Consider the following 26375-nt stretch of genomic DNA (forward strand, 5'->3'; position numbering starts at 1 on the left):
AAAGGAGCACCCCAAAACTGTGGAGTCCCCACTCTCGCCAAAGCCACGGGGGTCACCCATCAAAGCTGCAGGGGTCACCATCCTGGCAAAATCACATGGCTCTCTTTGCCACATGGGTCCCTCCGGACTGCTGCAGCCACATGGTCCTCTCCTCAGTGGTTGCCATGTCTGGGTTTAAATCCTTGCACCAGTCTTCCTTTGCAGCCTCATTTCCGACTCCTCCCACAATCGGCTGCACTTGCCAGCACTCCCATATCCTTCCAGCTTTACTGGGCTGCTACAGTGAGTCTGGGCAGGTGTGGCCCCATGGCTTGGAGCCAATCATCTCCAAGCTCTCACATAGGTGCTGTAACTAGGGGGAGTTGCCTCCCAGTTAAGTCTTCGGTGGAAGTCACTCTCTTCTCCCTGGCTCAATGCTTGGCCACAGCTGTTTAACATATCTATGCAACCAATTAAAGGTTATAGATATGTTAAATGACTCTGTCAGAGGTTAGCTGCAAAGCTGTTGCTATGCAAAACAGCTCTCAAGGCCCTGCTCCATGTGTCCCTTTCCCCAACTCACACCTGTGGCGGTGGAGGGGGGCGGTGGAGGGGGGCATTGGTGAGGACATCCTATATATTTTTCTAATATTTCCTGAACACCTTGAGTTCTGGACCCCATTCCACATCCCTATTTGGGGCCCCTGCTCTTGGCTGCATACTGTTACAATCTTAAAACCTTTCATGTACCTCTGGGTTCCTGTGAATGCTATTTAGTGTAGGATAGAAAGTATTAGGATGGGAATTATTATAAATGTGGGAACATTTTTTTTTAAAGAATGTAAAGATTGGAAAAGGGAGCATACTGTAGTCCCCCATTATCTAAGGGGAATATGTCCTAAGACCCCCATTGATGCCTGAAACTGTGGATAGTGCCGAAGTCTATTTATACTATATTTGTTTCTTATACATTCATGGCTATGATGAAATTTAATTTATGAATTACAGTAAATATGAAAAATAGCAAGTAATAAAATAACACAATCATAATGTACCATAATAAAAGTTATGTGAATGTGGTCACTAGTTTCAGGGGACCTTTTGTTGAAGTCTTCATATTATACACATTTCAGTTGGAACAGGTTTTCTGTCTGTGTCTTCTACCCACAAATTTAATGCCTCTTACATCTTAACTAAGTACTTACCATGCAATGTGGCCATAAATTTTGTAGTTTGAGATGCAACAGCAAAACTAACATGAATTTCTTGTTTTCTTTTTTTTTTTTTTTCACAATTTCATGGGTAGAAGATTCATTCTTACCATAGATCTTAGGAATCTCAGCATATGACTTTTTTCTAAGTGGAGAAATCTTACATTTTCACTTGAACGAGCACTTTTCAGCTTTTCTTCAGCATATCCGAACTACCAGTGTCACTACTCTTGAGCTTTGGGGCCACCATTAAGGAGAATATTGTTACTTGAACAGAGCACTGTGATACTGCAACAGTCTCTCTCTATCTGATAACCCAGATGGGCACTAAGTGCCTTGTGGCAGGTAGTGTGCACCACAGCGTGGAGACCCTGGAAGAAGGGATGAGTCACTTGCGGGCATGCCGAGCTGGATAATGTGAGATATCATCACACTACTCAGAATGGCTCACATTAAGAATTTATGAATTATTTGCTTTTTGGAATTTTCTATTAATACTTTTGGACTGTGGTTGACTACAGGTAACTGAAACTGTAGAAAGCAAAACCACAGGGGTGACTACTGTATGCAGTTAAATATAGTATTTGTTATGGTTTGCTTTCTGTTTTATGAACCTAAAATTTTTCTGAAACACTTTTTTTCCAAGTGTTTTTCAAGTTGTGTGCTACATATCCATTTTTGTAAGGAAGAAATAGAAATTATTGCACCAAGAAAGAACTTCATCAGATGAAAAACTCAATTTTTTTCTCTATTTACTTGGGAAATAATTATCTATATTTATATATTTACTTCTCAAAAAATAAACCAAAAAGAAAATCTCAAACCTATAAGTTTAGTGCTTTCAATATTCTTGAATATTTTTTATGTTAGAAATATAGAGAAAAATCACATCATTTTCTTCCAGGTATGAAATAATTACTAAGAAATAGTGTATTCTTTTTAAAGTATTATATGCTCAGAATCAGTACTTATATTCAGCTCATTGTCCAGTATTTATTGAGTAGTTAGCATGTGATAGCAATGTTTTGATATGTATGTGTGTCAGGTATTGTACTAGGCACTTTGTGTATTTATTTTTTTAGTACTTAAAACAATACTGAAAGCAGGATATTCTTCCATTTTACATATTAGAAAGCTGAAGATTACAAAGGCTATTTTTGCCTAAGTTGAGCAGCTAGTAAGTTACTAAGCTAGCATTAGATTATAGAATTGCCTAACTCCGTGAAGTTTGTTTTTAATCACTACAAACTACTACTGATATTTTGTAAAGATTATTATGAAAACCTTCAGGATTAACTTTGAATTTCAAGTAAAGCAGAATGGCATTTTTCATTTTAGAGCCATTATCAAGAATGAATTAATTCTGGTTACTATGCAGTTACTTATGATTCTTAATTAAAATTTAATTGACTCTAGGTTGTGAGTAACAATCTTATTTTCCTGTATAGTTATAAAGATGAGGGAGTTTTCAGGAACATCTATAACGGACACATGGACAATACCAAAGGGAGTTAGGATCAAGGGTGGGAAGCCAGGATGGCTGATGTGGTGCGGAGTGGGGGGATAAAATGGAGACAAATGTACTTGAACAACAATTAAATTAAAAAAACATTTTAAAAAGATGAGAGAGTTGAAAAAGTAAGCATGATGTATCAATTTTTAAGTCATAATTTGACCACATTAAGGATACATTTGCCATTGTTTATACAACTCCTACAGAAACATGCAAGTCAATTTAATTCATCAAATATTTATCACAAAACAAAGTGTAATGTGTACAAGGTATAGTAATAATTATTAAGTTGAACAGAGGTGTGGTTTCTGTTTCCAGGTCTAGAGCAATGTGTCCAAAGGACTTTATGAATTGATGTAAATGTTCTGTAATCTCCTGTCCACTGTGATAGCTATTAATGATACAATGTGACTAATGAGAAGTTGGAATATGGATAATATGACTGAGGAATTGAATCTCAAATTTTATTTAATTTTCATTAATTTAAATTTAAGTAGCCACCTGCTGCTAGTGGCTACCATATTGGATACATGAGTTCTAGAGTTTTATGTCTAAGGGAAGAAGGAAAAGAGCACTTCAAGAGACAATAAAATGTACTGTAAAGTTCATGCAACTTAATGTCAGACACAACTACATGTGAAGTTTTAGACCCTCTGCTAACTATTGGTGAGACCTCTGTAAATAGCTGTTTGGATATACATCTCTATATCCTGGGAATTTTGTAAGTGCTTACTTACATATTTGTTGAAGAACTAAGTAACCATGTGGAATATTACTATTATGTTTAGTAAAACAATAAATTCATACATGTGTTTTTTGAGGAAACTAATTTTAAAAGAGCTATACATTTTGGTGAATGAGCAAATAGGGATAGAATATATATAATTGACTGGGTATTTGAGGTGAATTTAAAAATTTTATTTCTATTTTTGATAGCTAGATATTTAAGAGAATTAAAGTGAAGAGTGAGGTAGGGACAAGGAAGGGATCAAAGGTGTTCTAGGCAAATGTAACATCCTGAAGAAGGGCACAGCAGATAAAGGGTGGAGCATTTTCTGAGAATAATTACTCAGATGTTTATATATAGTTTTTTTGGACTGGAATAGAATGAAATATACCTGAAAAGATAAATTGGATTAATCTTATGACAAGGTCTTGAATGTCATATGGAACAGTTTGTACAGTGGATTAATGCCCTGTGAGAATTCTTTCTCTCTCACACACACTCTCTCCCTCCCTCTCTCTCTCTCTCTCTCTCTCTCTCTCTCTCTCTCTCTCTCACACACACACACACACACACACACACATTTGGTATATGTGCCTGTTCTGTAAATGAGATTTTGAATACAAATACTATTAGTATTATCATTAATTAAATTCTCATAGAAATAAGTTTTCTTTATTACCTAAGGATAATTTAATCCAATCTCTCTTAAATTTCTTTGCTTTTAATGTTTTCATAGATTTCAGAGCAGGACTTCAGAGGCAGCCAAGCTTGAAGCTGAATTAAGCAAAGCACAAGAAACAATTAAAGCTGCAGAAGTCTTAATTAATCAGCTTGACCGAGAACACAAGAGATGGAATGCTCAGGTTTGTTTAAGAGAGAAACATCATAAAAGGGCTTCCTTAAAATACTGGAAATTTATAATATATTTGTTAAAAAAATAAAAAGGAGAGAAATATCCATTAACTTTCAGCTGGCTTAGGATAAATGATCCAGGTATTAATGGCTGTTATGTGAATTAATCTTTAAGCAGAGTGTCTTTACATGAATAGGTTTTAGACATAGCAGCCTGTTTCTCTTTTTTTGGCTATGCTATTGAGGGGAAGGGCAGGGATGAAAAAGAGTTCATGGAAAATGGAGGATTCTTTAGAGATTTTTTTGAACTTCCCTTTACTAGGAGAGTAATTTTAGGATTTGACACTGTTAGCCATTTATTTCTTCTTGAAATACTCTGTTAAAATGTTGTCTCATGTTTTTGTTTTTTTGCTTGCTTCTCTTTAACCAGTTAGATTCCTTTCCTCACCACATTCTCCTCATCTGCTCATCCAATGTTTGATTGGCCTCAGTGTACCTTCCCTCAGCTCCTTTCTTTGCACCTATTCTGGAATTACTTCATCCAAAGAATATCACCTTTGCTATGATGCTGACTAGAGCTATATATCTAGACTGCTGAGTTTTAAATTCATACTTCCAACTATACTTTAGATATTTGCACTTAACTGTCTCTGGAACTCAAACATAATATGTCTAAATTAACATATTTTCTTTTTCTCATCCCAAATCTCTTTTATTTCCTAGCTCTGAGGCATCTTTCTTTTAGGCATCAAATCTGAAAGCATGTGGTTGTCTTAGACTCTTCCTGTTTGCTTGTGATCCTCCATTTATAAATATCTCTCATATCTGTCCTCTATCCTTAATTCCTTAATGCCAGTTCTTTTTTTCTCCTGAATTCTCCCAACTTGTCTTACTTCTATCTGACCATTTAATTGGTTTATTCGTCAGTTTATTTATCTGTCTAAGTCCCAGTCCATATCATCAGTCATGGACTGCCCTGTTTAAACACTTTAAATGTCTCATTGCTACCACAGGGTAAAATAGAAGCTCCTTCACATGGCATGTGAAACCTTTCACAGTGTTTCTCCCTCCAGTCCTTCTACCTCTCTCCTTTCATTACTTCTGAACTGCTACTTTTTCTCCTCAAGCTTATGCTTTAGCCACATTATGCTTTTAACTGATGAGCCTCAGTAAGTTATTTTTGTTTTGTGCCTCTGTTCATACTCTCTTTTTCTTTATTATATTTTACAGTGATGTTAATAGTACGTATTTATGATTGTGATAATACTGCTTCTATTAAAATCATTAGGAACATTCAATGACAAAATACGTTCATCTTTACAAATATATTGGGATTTTACACATTTGTTTAATATCAGCAGGATCGAATATCTTGTTGATATTTTTACATTTTGACAGTTGTGTTCAAGATAAATTATTACTTTTAACCCATAAATGATTGTTTTTCTATAGTCAAAACTCTAATTATGAAGCTGTTGTTTTTTTCCATGTTAAAACATATCCATACATTACTCTTTCTCTCTCTTTTTCCAGGTTGCAGAGATAACAGAAGAATTAGCTACTCTTCCTAAAAGAGCCCAGCTAGCTGCTGCCTTTATTACATATCTTTCTGCTGCTCCCGAGGGTCTGAGAAAAACCTGTTTGGAAGAATGGACCAAGTCAGCTAGTCTTGAAAGTTTGTATTTAGTTATTCATGAGTTTGAAATTTCAGTACACTAAAAATACATATTTTGTTTTTTTGTCATTTTACTTTTTTTAAATGGGAAAAAATATCTAAGTTAAAACATACTGTAGCTACTTTAGATTTGCTGAGTTCTACAAATGCTCTGAGAATTATTTTGTTATATTGATCTTTTATTCCTAAAATCACTCTATGAGACTGAAACCACTGAATTGTTTTTGATATTGCATGAGTACAGTTAAACATTTTATAACTTTAATATTTACTGTAATTCCATATCTTGAGATGCAGGAACTACAAAATTCCTTGTGAATTTTGTGCTTTTCACAATTATTATACTTGTGAAACATTCATTTAATAGATAGAAATATACATGAAGTGAGTTTCATTTCTTTGTACTTTTTGGGTAAGCTTATTTTCCCTTTAGCATCTGGTGTTAAATGGGGAAGAATGGATTCAATATTAAAGACGGTTATGAGATTTTTGTTTGAGTATATTTGAAAGAGTTGTTTCCGCTTATCAAAGACAAGATTAGTTTAGTGAAATACAATATTATTGATATCTTTAACTTTTCAGAATTTGATCTAAGGAGATTTCTTTGTACTGAAAGTGAGCAGTTAATTTGGAAAAGTGAAGGCCTACCATCAGATGACCTTTCCATAGAAAATGCAATTGTTATCTTACAGGTAATTAATCAATTTTAATTTTCTCATTAGAAGTAGTTCTTTTGAATGTTGCTCCAGGAAGCACTTTCTTCGAATTCTTAGTCTTTCACAGTGTTCTTCTAAAGTGTGAAAATATTTTGCTAATGAAAATCCATTTATGATTCAGTTGGTGAATCTATAATTTTCAGTATAATTTTTTTACCTGAATATAAAAGTGTAAACTAAAGTGGCATTATTTTGGTGACAAACTATGCTAAATTGATCTCTCTAATAGTAATAGAAATATGTTAGGAACATCTGATTCATCTAGTTGTGCAGTTCCTTCATCTAGCATATATAATTTTATATTTTAATTTTGTTTTGTAGAAAAAAGTCATACAAAGTGAAGATGAGCTAAGTTTTGGGTTTAAATTAGAGAGGACCATAGGAATATTTTGGAAAATTGTTCTTTCACATAGTATATGTTTCCAAAAATTCATTTAAAGTTGAAACTATTATAATATTATTAGCAGTGAATATGAAAAACAGATTTCAAATCATGTATACAAACAGAATATTTTTCAAATGAAGTTTTATATTTACAATTAACTTGGTTTACCTTTCTATTATGGAACTTGGAAGATAATTTTCCCTCCTTGATAATATGAGTTTTCCCCTGTTTGTATCTTAAATAGTGTATACTCCATAAAACACCAGTTTTCTCTTCTCTAATGTCTTCTGCCCACACACAATTCTTTATTCCATAACTCCAGAGTATCAAAGAAAATATGAATACTAAATGTTCATAGAATTATTATATTTGTATTGTGGGCTCTGTTCATTCCTGGATAATTTAGTTTGATTAGTTCTATTAATCAGCTGATATACTTTGGCTTATTAGATTGCCATCTTACCAGAAGAGAAGTTGCTGACCAAAAATTATAGTTTTGTCTTTTTGTAAATTATTTGGCTTATTCTTTATTTTTGAACATTTCATTCATGTTTTTCACACTAGAAATACAGATCTGGAAATCTAAATATGTATGTATATCGAGTCATTATATTATTGTAAACTATGTGATTTTTATTGTTATTCCTTCTCCAAGGATTTTAATCACCTTTTCCTGCTTTTCTGTAATCTAAGAAAGCAATCATTTTCAGATTTAAAAGACCCAGCTTAAATATTCTTTTTATTCTAAGAAATTGGAGTAGGGATGAGCCTTCAGATAAAATATATTTATTATAATTTTTTATTTTTTACTGATGATAATTTAATTTTGCTGATGAAAATACTTTTTGTTCTGAATTATCTTTCATGGTAAGTACATGAAAAATTGTTTTGAAATTAATTTTAATAATATGTTTGGATATATTTTATATTTAATATTGCCAAGTTTCTTAGAGAAGCTTATCTGTATTTATATGACAAAACAAATATCATTTGGACAAAAATTTTAGGGTAATTAGTTATTTTGTTGAGATGAATTTGCCATTATGGTCAATACTATATCTCAACTTTAAAGTGTACTAGATTTACAATAAGCTGTTCCAGTTAAGGGTATGACTGGGAAAGCACATGTCTTTAACATTACTTTGGGATGTGTGTGAAATTAGATCTCTAAAAACATACAGATTGGATTTCTGGAAGTCTTCCCTGAGAAAAATGGTTAAGCATAATGAATAAAAATATATTTTTGAGTAACAGAGATATCAGCTCTCCTCACTAATTATAGTAGAGCTTTTCTGAGGTTCTCCCTCTCAGGAAGGCTTTCCCACATTTAAGGCTGTAGTCATTAATTTATTGGTGCTAAGAAAAGCCTTTTGCGTCAAAATTATTCCTTTGTCTTACAAAGATGCTTGAAATGATCATATTTATGTTGAGCTAAATATTGAAGTGCATATATTGCCTGGGAAAGGAAGTAGTTACATAATTGTCCATCATTGGCCTTGTAACAAGAATTAGTTTTCTTAGAATAGTTAAAAGCTTGTATGACCTTTGTCCTTGAGGAACAGGGGAGAACTTGGTTATGATGCCTGTATGTCCTGGATTGTTATGATTTATGCCTGTTGTCCCAGTGGAATTATTAATAGTTTTCCTTTTACTCTCAAAAGTGTCCTGGTTTGGGTAATAAATTATATGATATTTTTAGTATCGTAGGACTCATTGAATAATGGAGACTATAAGGCTGTTAGAAACTATAGAAAAGTGTGAGTGAAAAGCATTCAAAAAGGAGATGGAAAGGATGATTAATAATTTAAATGTCACAGTAGTATAATTTTTTTGATTTAAATCTTACAGTATTTTATATTTTTTTTGTAAAGAGATGTATTGAATATTTGATTTTTTTCTGTAAATAGTTCAGTTTCAAATTAATTATTTTAAACCATTTAAAATTTCTGAGATTATTTTTTCTTCCTGCCATTCAATGTATGATGAGGAAATGTAAACTCATTTAATATTAATCTAAAGAATATGAAATTATAAAGGTAAATCACTTATCAATTAAATCCCAAATAAATAAAAATAATAATGAACATTTACATAGTACTTACTGCCTTGTGCATATATTACTATTTAAGAATTTATACAGGTAAAGCACTTAAATACTTAAGTCATTGAATTTTCAAATCTAGCCTATATTGTAGATATGAAATTGAAGTGCAGTGAAGGGTTAAGTTGCTTGTACAACTTGCTGTCCAATGGCAGAGCCAAGATTCAAACACTGGCATCTGGCCAGTCTATGCTATAAAACTGCCTCTCACACCTGTGCATTTGTGTGTTTCTGTACATGTTTATTTTATAAGTTTTATATTATTCCTGTTAATGTAATTCTTAGCTAACCTTAGTTTTATTTATAAAATGTGTTTTTATTCTTATCTCACAGTTATTAAAAATAAAATTATAGAGTATCCCAGATGTTTTAAAATAATCTCTTTCAATAATATCCTCTGCCCAATTGCCCGCACCCCCAAGGAAAGAATTAACATAATTATTATCTATCTCTAGCCATTGACCTCTCTTCTGAACTTCTGACCTATAATTCCAGCTCCTGGTTAGATATTATCTGAAGCTCCCTTCCTAGCTAGCTCAAGCTCTGTCTTTTTATTAATTGTCATCATCATCATTGTCATTATTATTTTAGTGGAGACTCTCTCAGTGGGCAAGCACAGTATATTTAGGCAAGAAAAAACAGCAACTTACAATTTTAAATAACTGAGATATTAAAAAAATTCAGACTGGCTTTAGGATTCAAATGATTTTACCAGGGCATTGTTCCTTCTCTCTGTTTCCATCTTAAGGGATGGATTCATTGTTAGATAAGTTCTCTCTGCCCTGAGTTAAGGATTGACATTGGTGTCTTCAGACTTACCATTGTCAGAGTATATGTTACCCAACTATATGTCTTCACTTTTCTGCCTCCACCAGTACATTTATGTCAGCACCCCGAAAGGTTTCTGATTGGTAGCTGGGGTCACTTGCTCGCCCCTTGTGTGCAGTGCTAGGTGATTGATAATCCCATTAGAAACACATTGAGTGGGGCATAAAGGGTAGGTAAAGGGGGCTGTCTACCTTTATACTTTTCTCTTCCTCCCCCACTCCCTATAAACTACTTCTCACTTATTTCCTACTGATAGAAATGTCACAAATCTTGGCCCAGTAATGAAAGCTGCCAATCTGCAAGTCATTCCCACTTTAATTTTACATTTAGTTACTTATTCAGCAAGTCTTGTGAAATCTTTTTCTCAAACGTGTAATGATTTTATTCTATTCTAACTACACCCACTGCCAGTAGCTTCATTCAGGCCTTCACCATTTTATACCGGGATAAATGCATGATTATACCAACTTGTCCCTTGCCCCCAGTATCACTTCTTTTACTGTTGTTGCCGTGATCTTTTCAAAATGTTAATCTGATCATGACAGTCCCTAGATTAATGTAGTTAAGTGACTTTCAATTTCCTGAAGTATAAAAATTTCATTACCCCTAAACATGGCATGAAAAGTCCTTGATCAGAAAGACTGTGATTACTCCTGTCATTTTATATATAGTGTCTTTGCCTACACTGTTTTAGTCAAACTTTGTCAAACTACTGACAGTTTTCCAAATGCACCCAGGCCTTTTATTCTCTCCATCATGCTGTTGCCTTTGCCTGAAATGCTTTTTCATCTCTTTGCCTAACTAAATCAAACTTACCTTTCTTAGTTTGACTTCAGTTGCCTCCTAGCATTTCTGCTACTAACGCCACCTATGATGCTATAGAATATTGTGTGCTCTTTTGTTATAGAATTTTTATATTTTTCTTCTTTATTGGATATGCAGTCATTAAGGGTGAGGAGATATATCTTACTTGTATTGCTCACATTGTCTTACTGTGGTAGTTTTGCAGCATACAGTAGATGAATGAATACATGAATAAATAAAAGCTCAACAGTTTTGGACCTGTTATAATTTGTTAAATGTAGATTTCAACTACTTTTAAAACACAGACCTAAAATATACCTTATAGATTTTATTTAAATCTTTCTGGAGAAGGATAAATAAATGAATACAAATTGTACTCTTTGAAATTCCTAAGAATATTTTCTATGCTAAAAACATGATTTTCTGAAACTTTATCTTCTTTTTTTTTTAAATTGCATCAGATTATTGGTTTGAAATCATGGGTAAGAACTTTTTTAAAATTTTAAAATATTTTCATGGTTAGGCAAAACCTGGTAGACTTGTAAAAGAAATGTTTGCTATTGAGTGCTAACATAAAATAAGATCTAAAATCCCACATGTAGTGTTGTTAGTAATATGTGAGAGGATCTTTACTAACCGTCTCATTTTGCTGGGAATAGGAGATCTATGTGATGGAGCAGTAAGCGGAACTTCCAGACGTAGATGCTGGGTAAAGATCTTAAGCAGTGACACAGAGGGACTGTGGTGGATGTCCATTCTGGGTGCAAGAAAAAAGGAGATGCATTGTCTGGAGAGAATTTTAAAGCAATCATAAAGCTGTTTTAAACTCAATGGGCTCTTTATTATCAGCATATGCTGGCAATTTTAAACAATATTGATGGTAAAATGCTCTTCGTTCCTGGGGCAGGTGGTCCATATTCCCTACCTCATTCTTGGTATGTCACTGAAAAACCATTTTGTTCTTATTAGACATACCTCCATTCTAAGTCTTTGTTTCACTTAGACTTCACATGTTATCTCATCCCTATAGCCCACATCTGCATTACAGTTATCAAATAAATGTGAAAATTAAAAAATAAATTAGGCCAGTCATTGTTATTTAACTCTGATTTACTAGGTAACAATGATTATTAGATGGCTTTTAAAATTTATATATATTTACATATATTTAAAATTTTCATTTATGTTTGTGTGTGTATATATGGATATTTTATAATATATATAAAACATATATATATTTTCTGTCTGGAAAAAGTCCAGCCATTATTAATATAGCAAGAATGGTTTGCATGACATTGATGTAACCTGGCAGCCAAAGAGAGTGGACTGGAATGCACATGTGTGAACAGTGATGACTTCACTGTACTAGTCAGTGGGGGCAATAGATGTTGTTCAGTAAGCATGTGTACTGTGTGGCCATTACATTAAAAATGACTGAGTTAGTAGAGCAGTGAATCTGGATCAGATTTTGTGTTAAGCCTGAGCATTCCTCTGCAGAAACTGTTTGGATGATTCAGAAGGCAGCAGCTATGGGCAACTGGTGATTGGCAGCTTCATCATGACAGTGTGCCTACTCATGCATCATATCTCAGGCAGTTCTTTGGTGAAACAGCAAATCACCCAGGTGACTCAGCCCCCTACAGCCCAGATTTGTTGCCCTGTGACTTCTGGCTTTTTCCAAAACTAAAATCACTTTTTTAGTTTTTTAGGTGATTTTTAGATGAAAGGGAAAAGATTTCAGACTGTCGATGAGATATAGGAAAATACAATGGGGCAGCTGGTGGTGTTTGGGAGAACTGTGTGAGGTCCCAAGGTGCCTGCTTTGAAGGGGACTGAGGTGTCATTGTCCTTCATACCATGTTTCTTGTATCTTGTATCTTCTTCAATAAATGTCTCTTTTTCATATTACATGGCTGGATACCTTCTGGACAGACCATATATATATTTATTTCAGAGTTTAATTAGTGAAGGGTATTCTGTAATGTATTTAGTTCTTAGTTCATTATATCTTAAATTATTATCTATGTAATTTTTTTCTTCTAGGATACTTCTTTTATAATATTAACTATGTACTGCTTTATAAGAATTAATGTTTTAAATATAAGCAATTATATTGATGAGTAGTTTAGTAATACTTTTGTGATTAGTTCGTACTTCTCTTTTTAAGGCCTTTATGTTTCATTCAGTTTATACTTTTTAAAGTCTTTATGTTTTATTCAACCAAAGAATAAAGTTAGGCAATAACTTGATTGTTTCTAGAACTCTTGCTTACTATATTGTTAATTCCCATTGTTTGTTAATGTATAGTATATGGGAGTATACTTATTTTATTGTGGTAGATTTAATTATCTAATATTAATTACTTATCACTCTAAAATTTATTAATGTAGCCTCTGGTTCAGCTAAAATCTGTACCTTTCATTTTTCTTCATGGTTGCATATTTATATTCCCCAAGCTTAAGAGAAAAACTAACTCAGTAATTGATTCGTAATTTTTATGGAATTATTTCCATTTAATAAAAACTTACAATTTTCTTTGACCTAGAGTCGAGTATGCCCATTTCTTATAGACCCTTCTTCTCAAGCTACAGAATGGTTAAAAACACATTTGAAAGACTCGCGTTTGGAAGTTATTAACCAGCAGGTGTGTATTGCTTCTAATGTAGTTACCAACTAGTAATGGCATCATATGGTGAAAAGAACTCTGGGTCTACAATCGGAAAACATAGATTCAAAATTTAGTCCTATAACTTACCAGATCTGGGATCTGGAGAAAGAAATGTAACTCTCTTAGCTTCAGTTTTCTAACTTGTGAAGAAGAATAAGAGTATGTGTTTGAGCCCTGGCTGGGTAGCTCAGCTGGTTAGAACATTGTTCCGATTATGCAAAGTTTGCGGAATCCATCCCCAGTAAGGACACATACCAGAATCAACCAATGACTACATAAATAAATGGAACAATAATCTGTGTTTCTCCCTCCAAATCAATTTTAAAAAGAATATTTGTTTGATTCCTTTTAAGTGCAGGGCATTGATCTAAGCCCTGAGAATTTAATGGTGAGTAGTCACAGTTCTGCCCTCATGGAAATGACAGTCAAGTTAATAAGCATTTACACTAAATAATGATTAAGGTCACAAGTATAAGATCTTGCAGAAAGAAGAGTTACTACTTTAGCTTGGTGAGCTGGACTTTTAGCATACTTATAGTTTCAATGTCTCTTATAATTTCCTGTTCCTGTATCTCACCAAGGATGTCTTTGATGTGTCCTAAAATTTGACATACTGTCACTGAAATTTAATCATATTCTTTTGGGTTATGACTTCTTATGATCATATTTATCTTGCAAAAGAAATTATTTTTGGCCAGTTTTTTTTCCTTTTGAGGAAGGCTTAGTATATGATTAATTTTCATAGATATTCTTCAGGTGATTGAAAAATTACCTCTTTAAAGTATACTTCACTTACCACATAGGGATATTTACCTCGTTTGTGCGTTAAGAATAACTGTAAATTAGATAATATACACAACACTTTGATGTCACTTATGACTTGCAGTAGGAGATCTTAATAATTATTAATTCAGATATTTAATTTATTTTAACCGCAATTGGAGGCCTGAAGTGATACTCAAAACTATTCTTTTCCTAGCCAGAAAGCCTCAGAATTCTTAACATGTTTATAGAATTTTGTTTAAAGGTTCTTTTCACTATGCTTAGGCCTACTATACAAAGAAAAATTTGCTAGAATTTATCATCTTGCCTTTTTTCTTCCATCCAGTGTTTGATTTTGAACATAACCAAAGTAGTTCTTTTTATTTTTTAATCCTCACCCGAGGCTATGCTCACCAATTTTGGTAGAGAGAGAAGAGAGAGAGAAGAACACTCATACGAGAGAAAAACATCAATTGGTTGCTTCCCGAATGTGTCCCAATCCGGGACCAAAGCCACAACCTTTTGATGTATGGCATGACACTCAAGCCGACTGAACAACCCAGCCAGGGTCAAAGCAGTCGTTACTAGGAGTTGGATAAGTAACTTATTGCATATAGAATTTGAAAAAATATTTCTGCATCATTTTGAAACTATAATGGAAGATTGAAAAAAAACTTTTTTATTGTTAATGTAAAAATCTTTGTTTTCCTTATATCTCTATTAAAATTATTTATAAAATTACTTATTTGATAATTTATTCAACAAAAATGATTCACTGCCAAGTACTTACAATGAGAAAAGCAATCATAAATAATTTGAATTATTGACATGAACATTAAATTTTAAAATATTCATAGCATTCTTGTTAATATTTTTATTCATTATTTGTAAGGATTTTTATAAATCTTAAGGAAATAAAGGAATTAATATATACTCCTTTTATTCTCTTAGGATGGTAACTTTATCACAGCTCTTGAGTTGGCAGTACGTTTTGGGAAAACCCTTATTATACAAGAGATGGATGGTGTAGAACCTGTTCTTTATCCATTACTGAGACGAGATCTGGTTGCTCAAGGTAAATATATGATGGTTTCCATACAGTTAACTATTTTTAAAATTTTCAAAATAATCAGCTAAATAACTAACTGACTTTATTTTGTCTTGCCACTGACTCTGAGGAAATATTGGAAACTTTTTTGAGAGGTTGATGGTAGTGTCATCATAATCTAATAGTAACAGCAAGTAAACAAATTCTTAAAATGCCTTTATTGAAGAGCCACTGTGTTGGGGATCTCCAAGACTTCCCAGGTCCAGTGTTTTATTAGGAAGACTCACAGGATCCCACATAGTTGTATTAATAGGTAATATTTATTGCAGGGAAAGCATATGAAGCAAAGTCAGAAAAGAGAAAAGACACATTGTATGAAGTCAGGAGTCAAGAAACCATGTGCAGGCTTGCAAGAGTCTTATAGTCTAAGGCAGCCTTTCCGAGATTACCAGGGATGTACCATCTGTGGCTGACTCCTTCAGTTGTTAATCTAGTCATTCTTCACTCAGCAGTCTTGATAAGGGTTATTAATTTTATTAATCTTTTTAAAATATTAACTTTTAACTTTGTTGATTTTTCTCAGTTATATTACTTTTTTACATATATACCTCATTTTAATTTGATAGACCATTTTATTAACAACCATGAAAAAGTATAATTGTTTATTATATTTGAAACAGTGTATTCATATAATTTTTTGAAATTGTAGTTGACATACAATTACAACTAATACAACTAATGTTGTATTAGTTTCAGGTGGACAACAGTCATTTGACATCTGTATACCTTACAAAGTGATCATGATAAGTTTATTAACCTTTCGTCATTGTACAAAGATATAACTTTATCATTAACTTCTATTGCCTATGCTGTACATTACATTCCTCTGACTCTATTGTATTTTTTTTTAAGATTTTATTTATTTATTTTTAGAGAGGGGAGGGAGATAGAGAGAGAGAGAAACATCAATGTGCGGTTGCTGGGGGTTATGGCCTGCAACCCAGGCATGTACCCTGGCTGGGAATCGAACCTGGGACACTTTGGTTCCCAGCCCGCGCTCAATCCACTGAGCTACGCCAGCCAGGGCTTGACTCTATTGTATTTTTAAACTGATTTTTACTCTTTATTATTTCATTTCTATTATTTTACTTAGGTTATCTTTGGTCATCTTTTTTTTTAATATTCTTGAAATGGGAATTAGAAATCTTGGTATTCAAAAAATAGTGGTATTCATTTTTTTTCTTTTTCTTAATATATGTATTTATGTTACAAATTTCCCTCTAAGTTTTTCTTTAGCTTTATACCACAAATTTTGACTTCTGTTTTGATTTATATATTATTTAGTATTTTTTGGTGTCAATTCCCAAGGAGTTGGAGGTTTTCTAACTACCTTTTTTGTAGGTGATTTTTAGTTTAACTACATTGTGGTCAGAGAACTTACTGTTATGTGTTCAGATTTTTTGAATTCTGCTGAAGCTGTCTTTATGATCTGATATTCATTAATTTTCATATATGTCCCATATATGAAGTGTATAAAGTGTATAAAGCTTCCTGGACTTCCTGGAAGTCTATTTCCTTTGCCAGATTGGGGAAGTTCTCCTTCATTATTTGTTCAAGTAACTTTTCAATTTGTTGCTCTTCCTCTTCTCCTTCTTGTACCCGTATAATTTGGATATTGGAACATTTAAGGATGTCCTAGAGGTTCCTAAGCCTCTTCTCATTTTTTTGAATTCTTGTATCATCATTCTTTTCTGACTGGATGTTTCTTTCTTCCTTCTGGTCCACCCCATTGATTTGAGTCCCAGTTTCCTTCCCATCACTATTTGTTCCCTGTACGTTTTCCTTTATTTCACTTAGCATAACCTTCATTTTTTCATCTGTGACTAACTTCAACCAATTCTATGAGCATCCTGATGACCAGAGTTTTGAACTGTGCATCAGATAGGTTATATATCTTTGTTACTTAGTTGTATTTTTTCTGGAGTTTTGATCTGTTCTTTCATTTGGGCCATTTTTTTTTTGTCTTGACACACCTGCTGTGTAGTAAGGGATGGAGCCTTAGGTGTTCACCCAGGAGGGTAACCCAGTTGTTGGGTTGTGACACTGTTTACGGGGAAGGGGTCCTAGAGGGAACGATGGCGCTTGCTCCACTCTCTGCTGCATTTCAGTCACTTCCCCCACTACCCACAAGCAAATTGGACCCTCTGGTACTGATTCCCATGTAGGTTGCCCTGTGTATGTTTTAGGAGACTATGGGTCTCTCCAATGAACTCTCCTGTGAGGCTGGGAGTTTCTCCCACTGCCGCTCAACCCCCACAGGTGTTTCTGTCGGGAGTTTTGAGGCTTTATTTCCTCTCACTAGAGCCCTGGGTTGCAAGGTCTGTTTTGCTCCTCAGTTGTTTCCCCCTGTTAATCTGCATGTGAATGTGGGACCACGTGGGACCACCTGCTCCACCAGCCTCCACCTCTCTGGGTCTGCCAGCTGCTGCCTTGCCTGACTGGCTCCACAATCTGCTGCATTGCTGTGAGTCCTCCCTGCCCGGCTGCCCATCTCTGCCCCTCCTACTGGTCTTGATGAATGTTTCTTTAACTCCTTGGTTGTCGGACTTCCATCAGTTCCATTTGCTTTCAGTTCTGGTTGTTTTTTGTTTTTAAATTGTTGTTGTCCTTCTTTTGGTTTTGGGAGGAGGGACAGTGTGTCTACTTACATCACCATCTTGGCTGGAAATCTTGGTAATGGTTATTTTAATTTTCTCTAAAGTCAGTTAAGTCATGTTAATTGTATTGTTACCTTCCATATCTTTACTGCTTTGTTCTGTTTTGTGTATTGAGAGAATATTTTAAAGTCTCTATGATTTTTAATTTGTTCATTTTGCTATAAGTTCTGTCAATTTTTGATTTAAATATATTGGAGCTATGTTTTTAGATGCATACACTTTTGGAAATGTGGTATCTTCCTGTTCTGTTATTTCCTATTAGCATTATTAAATGTCCTCATTTATTTCTAGAAATTTCTGAAGTTTTTTAGTGTGATGTTAGAATTGTTTCAAGAAGTTTTGGGAGCTAGTGAGTGCATGGTAATTCTTTTCCATGCCTTTATTGTGAAGTTTTGTTGGTCTTATAAAGCATGCCTCTTATCGGTGATATATCATTTGGTTTTGCATTTTTATTTACTATGCAGTCTTTATTATTGTATATATATCATATATACACACACACATACATATATACAATATATATATAAATTAATACAGTTGAACAATTCATGCAATAACAAATACAGTTTTCTAATAAACCTGATTTTTTGGATTAGTTTTTATGATTTCTTAATGGTTACTCTACGTATAACAATACACATCTTTGACTTATTATTTTACTACAAATACATACTTTGCCACTTCTCCAAGGACTTCCCTTTCACTCCACATACCCTCTGCCTGCCTTTGCAGTTTTGGTGTGATACATTATCATGTTCCATCTAACAATTGTGTTTGAAATCTGTATTTACACATATTTACCCTTTCTAGTATCTTTAAATTCTCTCAGCATTTCTTCCATTTATCTTCTCATTTCCACCTGAATTATCCTTTTTTTGTCAGAATGATTAATATTTTATTTAGTGAAGGGCCAGTGGACACAATCTTTTTTTCTTTCATTTTTGAAGATTTTTCTTTGTCATGAATTCTGGGTTAACAATTATTTTCTCTAGCACTTCAGGGTTTTTATTCCATCCTCTTCATTATGTCATTACTTATGTCATTACTGTAGAGAAATAACCTGCTTGTTTTGTTGTTGCTTCTTTGTAGGCAATGTGTCAGTTTTCTCTGATGCTGTAAAATGTTTGTCGTTTTAGTGTTTTGATTCAGATGTTATGAGGGGTGGTTTTCTTTGCCTTTACATTGCATAAGATTTCTTGAATCATACCAGTTATTGTAGAGGTATTACATTGGGCTTTAAAATTTGTATTTCTTTGATAATGATAGAAGTTCACTGTTATTTTGATTTTGTTTTCTGGGGCATTAGTATTTCCTTTATCACAAAGTGCTTTTTAAACTGTTTTCACATTAACATAAAGTTTTTAAGTAAAATTTTAAAATTTATTCTGCTATTCTGAAAAATTCCTTACAATGTTTTTCTTAACCTTTCAAAATAATCTTTAAAGGTATGAATTTTATACTTAAAAATCAATTATTTGTTTTCAGTTTAAAATATCATAAGTTATGGATATAATTGTTGATAATTTCTCTCATGTTTTACAGTGAATATCATTGTTTTTTATTTTAGAATGTATTCCTTTATAAGGCAGAAGTTTATTTTTCTTAGTTTATCTTCTTGTCATAAATTAACCTGTGTATGACCGTCTGAATAAATCCCTTTTTGATTGATTAATGGTAACTTTGTAATTACTCATATGTTGATAATCCTAGGTTTTTACCAGTTAAATTTGTCTCCTATAGTTACATCTTCACTACTAGTGTAAGAAACACTTTTTAACTGATTGATTTAGAAATACAGAATAATATATAATTGGGTTTTTATTTTTTGGAATCTGTAATTTACTGTATTATTTTAGAAAGATTTGGAATATAAAACATAGAGTCAACATTAAAACCATATTGAATGTAAGCATAGATACTCTTTTGATGCTTCAGTATCCCAGGTCATCTCGGGCCAGTTCAGGCTTTATGGACTTGCCTACATGCCAGTCCATAAAGCATGCTGGTTAATAGTACCTTGAAAAGCCTAACTGTTGCTATCTTTTGGACTCTGTTGAAAAGCCTATAATATAAACTACTTTTAGAAATACCAGAAGATTATATTTTTAATGTCATGTAGCAAAATAGAGAATATTCGGGCCAACTAATTGTGTCATTTTAAAAAAATAGGACCACGCTATGTGGTACAAATAGGTGAAAAAATGATTGATTACAATGAAGAATTTCGCCTTTTTCTGTCAACGAGAAACCCAAATCCCTTTATTCCACCGGATGCAGCTTCCATCGTTACTGAGGTTAACTTTACTACAACAAGAAGTGGGTTACGTGGACAGGTATACATCTATCATTATTTACCTTAGAACTCTTTTTTAGTTTTGTATACCCTTTAGATATTTTGAGTGGGAACCTATTTTGTTAAACTGATTAGCGTTTAATCTTTTGAAAATATACTTTAAAGTTAGCATAAGTCATATGGGTTTATTTCATCTATCATTTGTGGTAGACTTGTACATTTGTTGCTAACGGCAAATTGCTGATTCTTTCAGTATAACGTTGAGTCTTTTAAGGATCATAGAGGTTAAGAACAGGTACTTTATTTTTTTAATTATAAAAAATGAAGTTTAAATGCGAAAATTGCATTTAATTGGCATATTAAACTAGTTGAGGACCTTTGATTCCTATTCAAGTTTACTTTTTCCTCCAGAATATATGAATCTTTGAATTCCCTTTATCTGTTTATAGTTTATTATGGTATGGTATACATTTTTTCTTTGAAAGTTTATCTGTTGAGTTTTTGAATATCATCTTGTGTTTTTATTAATCTAACAATAGATTTTTCCTCTTTTGATTTATATGATAGCATGTGTAATTGCTACAATTTTTACTTTATTATAATTTTAAAAACTTCCTTTAAAAATATTTTTCATATCATATATAGCTCACCACATATATTTTAATGAACATTATCTTTTGACTTGATATTTCTTATGAATAAAACAATGGACAAATTATTCAAAATGTGGCAGAATCAATTGATAAAATTACTTCTCTTTTCTTAATCCTCCTGTGAGGATATGTTTATTGGTTTTACAGAGATAGTAAGGGGGGAGAAGAGAGAGAGAGAGAGAGAGAGATTGAAATTGAAACATGGGTGTCAGAGACATTGATCGGTTGTCTCCTATACATGCCTGGGGAGGGGGTTAGACAGAAAGGGAGAGAGAAAAGACAGGAAGAAGAAGAAGCAGAAGGGGAAAGGAAAGGAGAAGAAGAAAAAGAGAGAAGAGATAGAGGGGGAAACATCGGTGCAAGAGACATCAATCAGTTGCCTTGTGTATATGCCCAGATCATTTAATTAGTAACATTTGGTGTGTGGGAGTATGTACCAACCAACTGATTCACCCAGCCAGGGCCAAAATTTCTTTTTTCTAAAAGCTCTCCATAGTAATTGTTGAAAGTGGCTATTTAGATCTTTAACAAAAACTAAGAGAAGATGATTATATAGTAGATTTTGAATTATACATTTTATGATATGCCAGTGTCATTTCCTAATTAGAAGTTTCAAAACTAAGAATTTGACAGAGTAGTTTTTAAAAACAGCTTTATTAAGATTTAATTCACATACCATACAATTCACCCATACAAAGTGTACAATACACCAACTTTCTTAGTGTGATGTTGGGTCTTACGGTAACTTAACATTTTGAAGAACAAAGTTTTGCAAAGTGACTGAGCTGTTTTACTTTCTCACCAACAGTGTATGAGTGTTCCACTTTCCCCACACTCTTGCCAACACACTTATTATTTGTCTTTTTAATTGTATCCTTACTAGGGAATGTGAAGTGGTATCTCACTGTTGTTTTGATGATACTGTAATTTAAGTAAGATAGCTCTTATTTCATTATGCGAATACTTAACCATTAAAAAATACTAGCTTCCAGAATTTTTATATATGTAATCTAATTTTGAAACTAGTCCATGTTGATATGTTAAATAATACAATTTCTTATATCTGTCCTGTAATATTTAACAATTTATTAATCAGTTTATTTCTTCACAGAAATAATTGTGAAGGTGTCTCATTTATCTGATGAGAAAGAAACAAAGGAATACGTAGTATGCTATTACTTGTAATATTTGGCCAAACATAAGGACAGTGTGTGAGAAGTTTTTGTTTTGTTTTATGTTCTTTGAACTTTATCGTTGGAATAACCATGATTGTAATTTTTTATTTAAGCTTTTGGCTTTAACTATTCAGCATGAAAAACCTGATTTAGAGGAACAGAAAACAAAACTCTTACAACAGGAAGAAGATAAGAAAATACAGTTAGCCAAGCTTGAAGAATCACTTTTAGAGGTAAAATTTAGTTATTCAGGATGTTTTGTCTTATATTTCTTTCTTTAATGAATATAAGAAACTATTGTTTTCTTAAAAATTAATAGTATCTTCAGCATGTTTTTGGTTATGTCAAAGACTTATCGATATATATCTTAAAATCAAAATTCAAACAGAAAAAAATAGTTGTATTGGAGTATGAGATTTTAGGAAATAATGTTTAAGACAAGCAATTTTTAAACAAATACTGTCTTTATACTGGATTATTTCACTAATTAATTACCTGTTTATGGTCAGAATTTCAAAGAAGCATTAAAAGGTAGTAGGAAATTATGATTTAACTTTATTTTTTTATTAGATTGATAAAATTAATATATGTGCACTGTTTTGACAATATAGTATAAAGATTTCCTATATCAATCTTGTGGACATAAAATGTTGAGATTGTTTACAATAATGTAAGTTATAAATATCATTAAGTTAATGATAGTTAATGTGAATTTTCTTAATTGACTAATGTATACAGTAATGTTAAAATTATTTTGTTAATTTTTCTACAGACACTCGCCACATCTCAAGGCAATATTTTGGAAAATAAGGATTTGATTGAATCTTTGAATCAGACAAAAGCAAGCAGTGCACTTATTCAAGAATCACTGAAGGAATCTTACAAACTCCAAATTTTTCTTGATCAAGTAATTATTTCCTCTTTGTGATCTTACACGTGTTGCATTAAACTTTCATATTAATAGTATTTAATATGTGCAATAAGGAATTCAGAGGAACAATGATTGCCAAAAAAGAAAGCAGTTCACAAAACCATAGCCTTGGGTCTGGTTGATGTTATTATAGGGAGGGTGATGAGATTTGAGGGCCTGGAGAATAAGGACTGATGATCAGTATACCCTATTGGGTTCTACTATTTCAGGTATATTGTTTTTTTAATGATTTTATTTACTTATTTTTAGAGAGAGGGTAAGGGAGGAAGAGAGGGAGAGAAACATCAATGTGTGGTTGCCTCTCATGTGCCCCCTCCTGAGGACCCAGCCTGCAACCCAGGCATGTGCCCTGACTGGGAATAGAACTGGGGACCTTTTGCTATGCAGGCTGGCACTCAGTCACTGAGCCACACCATCCAGGGCTCAGACATAATGTTTTTGTTGTATTTTTTCCGTTACAATTTAGTCCCCTTATATACCTACTCCCCATGAATCTTTTCCTTTTTGCTCAATCACTCTACCCGCTAACCAACACCCCCACTAGCTATCGTGTACTCTCCATCTATGAGTCTGTGCTTTGCTTGTTAGTTCAGTTTGTTTGTTAGATTCCACATATGAGTAAAATCTTACAGTATTTGTTTTTCTCTAACTGATTTATTTTACTTAGCATAATGTTCTCCAGGTCCATCCATACTGTTGAAAAGGATAAACTTTTCTTCTTCTTTATAACTGAGCAGAATTCCAATATGTAGATGTCCCATAGTTGTTTTATCCACTCATGTACTGATTGACACTTGGGCTGATTCCATATCTTGGCGATTGTAAACAATTCTACACAGGGGTCTTTATGTTCTTTTGAACTAGTGTTTTGGGTTCCTTCGGCTATATTCCCAGAAATGGGATCACTAGATCAAAAGGCAGATGCCTTTTTAATTTTCTGAGGTACCTCCATACTGATTACCACAGTGGTTGCACCAGTCTGCATTCCCACCAACAGTGCAAAAGCATTCCCCTTTCTCCACATCTTCGCCAGCACTTGTTGATTTATTGATGATGGCCATTCTGACAGGTGGGAGATGATATCTAATTGTGGTTTTAATTTACATTTTTCTGATGATTACTGACATTGAGCATCTTTTCGTATGTCTATTGACCATCTGTATGTCCTCTTTGGAAAAGTATCCATTTAGGTCCTTTGCCCATTTTTTAACTAGATCGTTGGGTTTTTTTGGTGCATTTTGTAAGTTCTTTATAAATTTTGGATATTAACCCCTTTTTAGATATATTGGTATATAAATTCTTCTGTGGGCTATTTTTTTATTTTGTTGATGATTTCCTTTACTGTGCAAGAACTTTTTATAGTTTGATGTAGTCTCACTTATTTATTTTTCTTTTGTTTCCCTCGCTGTGGAGGTATATCTGATAAAATATTGCTATGAGCAATATCTGAGATTTTGCCGCCTATGTTTTCTTCTATGATTTTTATGGTTTCAAGTATAACAGTTAAGTCTTTGTTCCATTTTCAATTTATTCTAGTGTATGGTGTAAGAAGGTGGTCAAGTTTCATTTTTTTGCACATATTTGTCCAATTTTCCCAACACCATTTATTGAATAAACTTTCTTTAGCTCATTGTATGTGCTTGCTTCCTCTGTTAAATACTAACTGACTGTAAAGGTGTAGGTTATATCTTGGTGCTCTATTCTGTTCCATTGAGTTATATGTCTGTTTTTTTATGCCAGTACTATGCTGTTTTCATTACTATGGTCTTATGGTACAGTTTCATATTAGATAGCGTGATTCCTCCAACTTTATCCTTCCTTTTCAGAATCATTGTTGCTATGTGGGGCCCTTTGTGGTTCTATATACATTTTTTAAATATTTGACCTAGTTCTGTGAAATATGTCATTGGAATCTTTATAGGAATTGCATTGAATCTATAGATTGCTTTGGGTAGTATGGATATTTTACTGCTGTTAATTCTTCCTGTCCATGAACTAGTGGAAGTATGTGCTTCCACTTATTTATATTTTCCTCTGTTTCTTTCCTCAGTGTCTTCTAATTCCCAAAGTACCGGTCTTTTACATCCATGGTTAGGTTTATTCCTAAGTATTTTACTCATTTTGAAGCAATTGTGAATGGGATTATTTTAATTTCCATATCTGTTAGCTCATTATTAGTATATAAAATGCAAATTATTTCTAGATATTAATTTTGTGACTTGCTACTTTGCTGAATTCATTTTTCAGTTCTAGTAGTTTCTTAGTGGAATCTTTGGGGTTCTCTATTACAGGGTCATTTCATCTGCCAGTAATGACAGTTTTACTTCTTCCTTTCCAATTTGGATGCCTTTTATATTGTCTTCTTGTTTGATTGCTGTTGCCAGGACTTCCAGTACTGTGTTGAATAAGAGAGGTGAAAACAGACATCCCTGTCTTGTTCCCTATCTCAAGGGGAGCACTTGTAGTTTCTGCCGGTTGAGTGTGGTGCTGGCATTCACATGTGGCCTGTATTATGTTGAGATATGTTCCCTCTGTTCCTACTTTGTTGAGGAACAGAGGGTTTGCTGAGAGTTTTTATCATAAATGGATGCTGGATTTTATCACATGTTTTTTCTGCATCTACATGATCATGTGGTTTTTATCCTTTATTTTTTTAATGTGATGAATCACATTTATTAATTTGTGAATGTTGTATCAACCTTGCATTCCCAGAAAAAATCCCACTTGATTATGTTGTATGTTCTTTTTGATGTGTTGCTATATTCAGTTTGCTAATATTGTCTTGAGGAATTTACCATTTATACTTATCAGGGATATTGGCCTTAATTTTCTTTTTTGTAGTGTCTTTATCTGGTTTTGAAATTTGATAATGCTGGCCTTGTATAATGAGATTGGGAGCCTTCCCTCTTGAATTTTTTGGACTATTTTGAGAGGGAGAGGTGTTAGATCTTTTTGGAATGTTTGGTAAAATTCACTTGTGAAGCCATCCAGTTCAGGGGCTTCTGTACCTTGGGAATTTGTTGATTACTATGTCAGTTTCACTAGGTGTAATCTGTCTATTCAGATTCTCTGAATCTTCCTGATTTAGTTTTGTAAGATTGTATGTTTCTAGGAATTTATCTATTTACTCCAGGTTGTCCAGTTTGTTGGCATTTAGTTGTTTATAATATTTTCTTACTATGCTTTGTATTTCTTTGGTGTCAGTTCTTATTTCCCCTCACTCATTTCTGATTTTATTTATTTGGTTCCTGTTTCTTTCTTTCTTGATGAGTCTGGTTAAAGGTTTGTCTATCTTGTTTATCTTTTCTAAGAACTAGCTCTTGGATTCATTGATCTA

The 26375-nt window shown here is 33.2% G+C and overlaps 1 protein-coding gene across 2 annotated transcripts in view; it reads left to right on the plus strand.

The window, feature by feature from the left end:
- DYNC2H1 (dynein cytoplasmic 2 heavy chain 1) overlaps positions 1-26375 on the plus strand; it is a 325256-nt gene that overhangs the window by 123871 nt on the left and 175010 nt on the right. Inside the window, exons 61-69 of one of the 2 annotated variants that reach the window (XM_045817992.1) lie at positions 4167-4293; positions 5816-5957; positions 6540-6649; positions 11253-11273; positions 13337-13435; positions 15173-15296; positions 20156-20319; positions 22221-22340; positions 22880-23014. In XM_045817992.1, coding sequence (XP_045673948.1) covers positions 4167-4293; positions 5816-5957; positions 6540-6649; positions 11253-11273; positions 13337-13435; positions 15173-15296; positions 20156-20319; positions 22221-22340; positions 22880-23014 — 1042 coding nt within the window. The remainder of the gene's footprint in view (positions 1-4166; positions 4294-5815; positions 5958-6539; positions 6650-11252; positions 11274-13336; positions 13436-15172; positions 15297-20155; positions 20320-22220; positions 22341-22879; positions 23015-26375) is intronic. The other variant, XM_045817993.1, reaches the window with a different exon arrangement.

The sequence above is a fragment of the Phyllostomus hastatus genome, unplaced genomic scaffold (genome assembly GCF_019186645.2).
Source record: "Phyllostomus hastatus isolate PE091 unplaced genomic scaffold, TTU_PhHast_1.1 phas_scaffold_317, whole genome shotgun sequence".
In the NCBI taxonomy this organism is placed as follows: domain Eukaryota; kingdom Metazoa; phylum Chordata; class Mammalia; order Chiroptera; family Phyllostomidae; genus Phyllostomus; species Phyllostomus hastatus.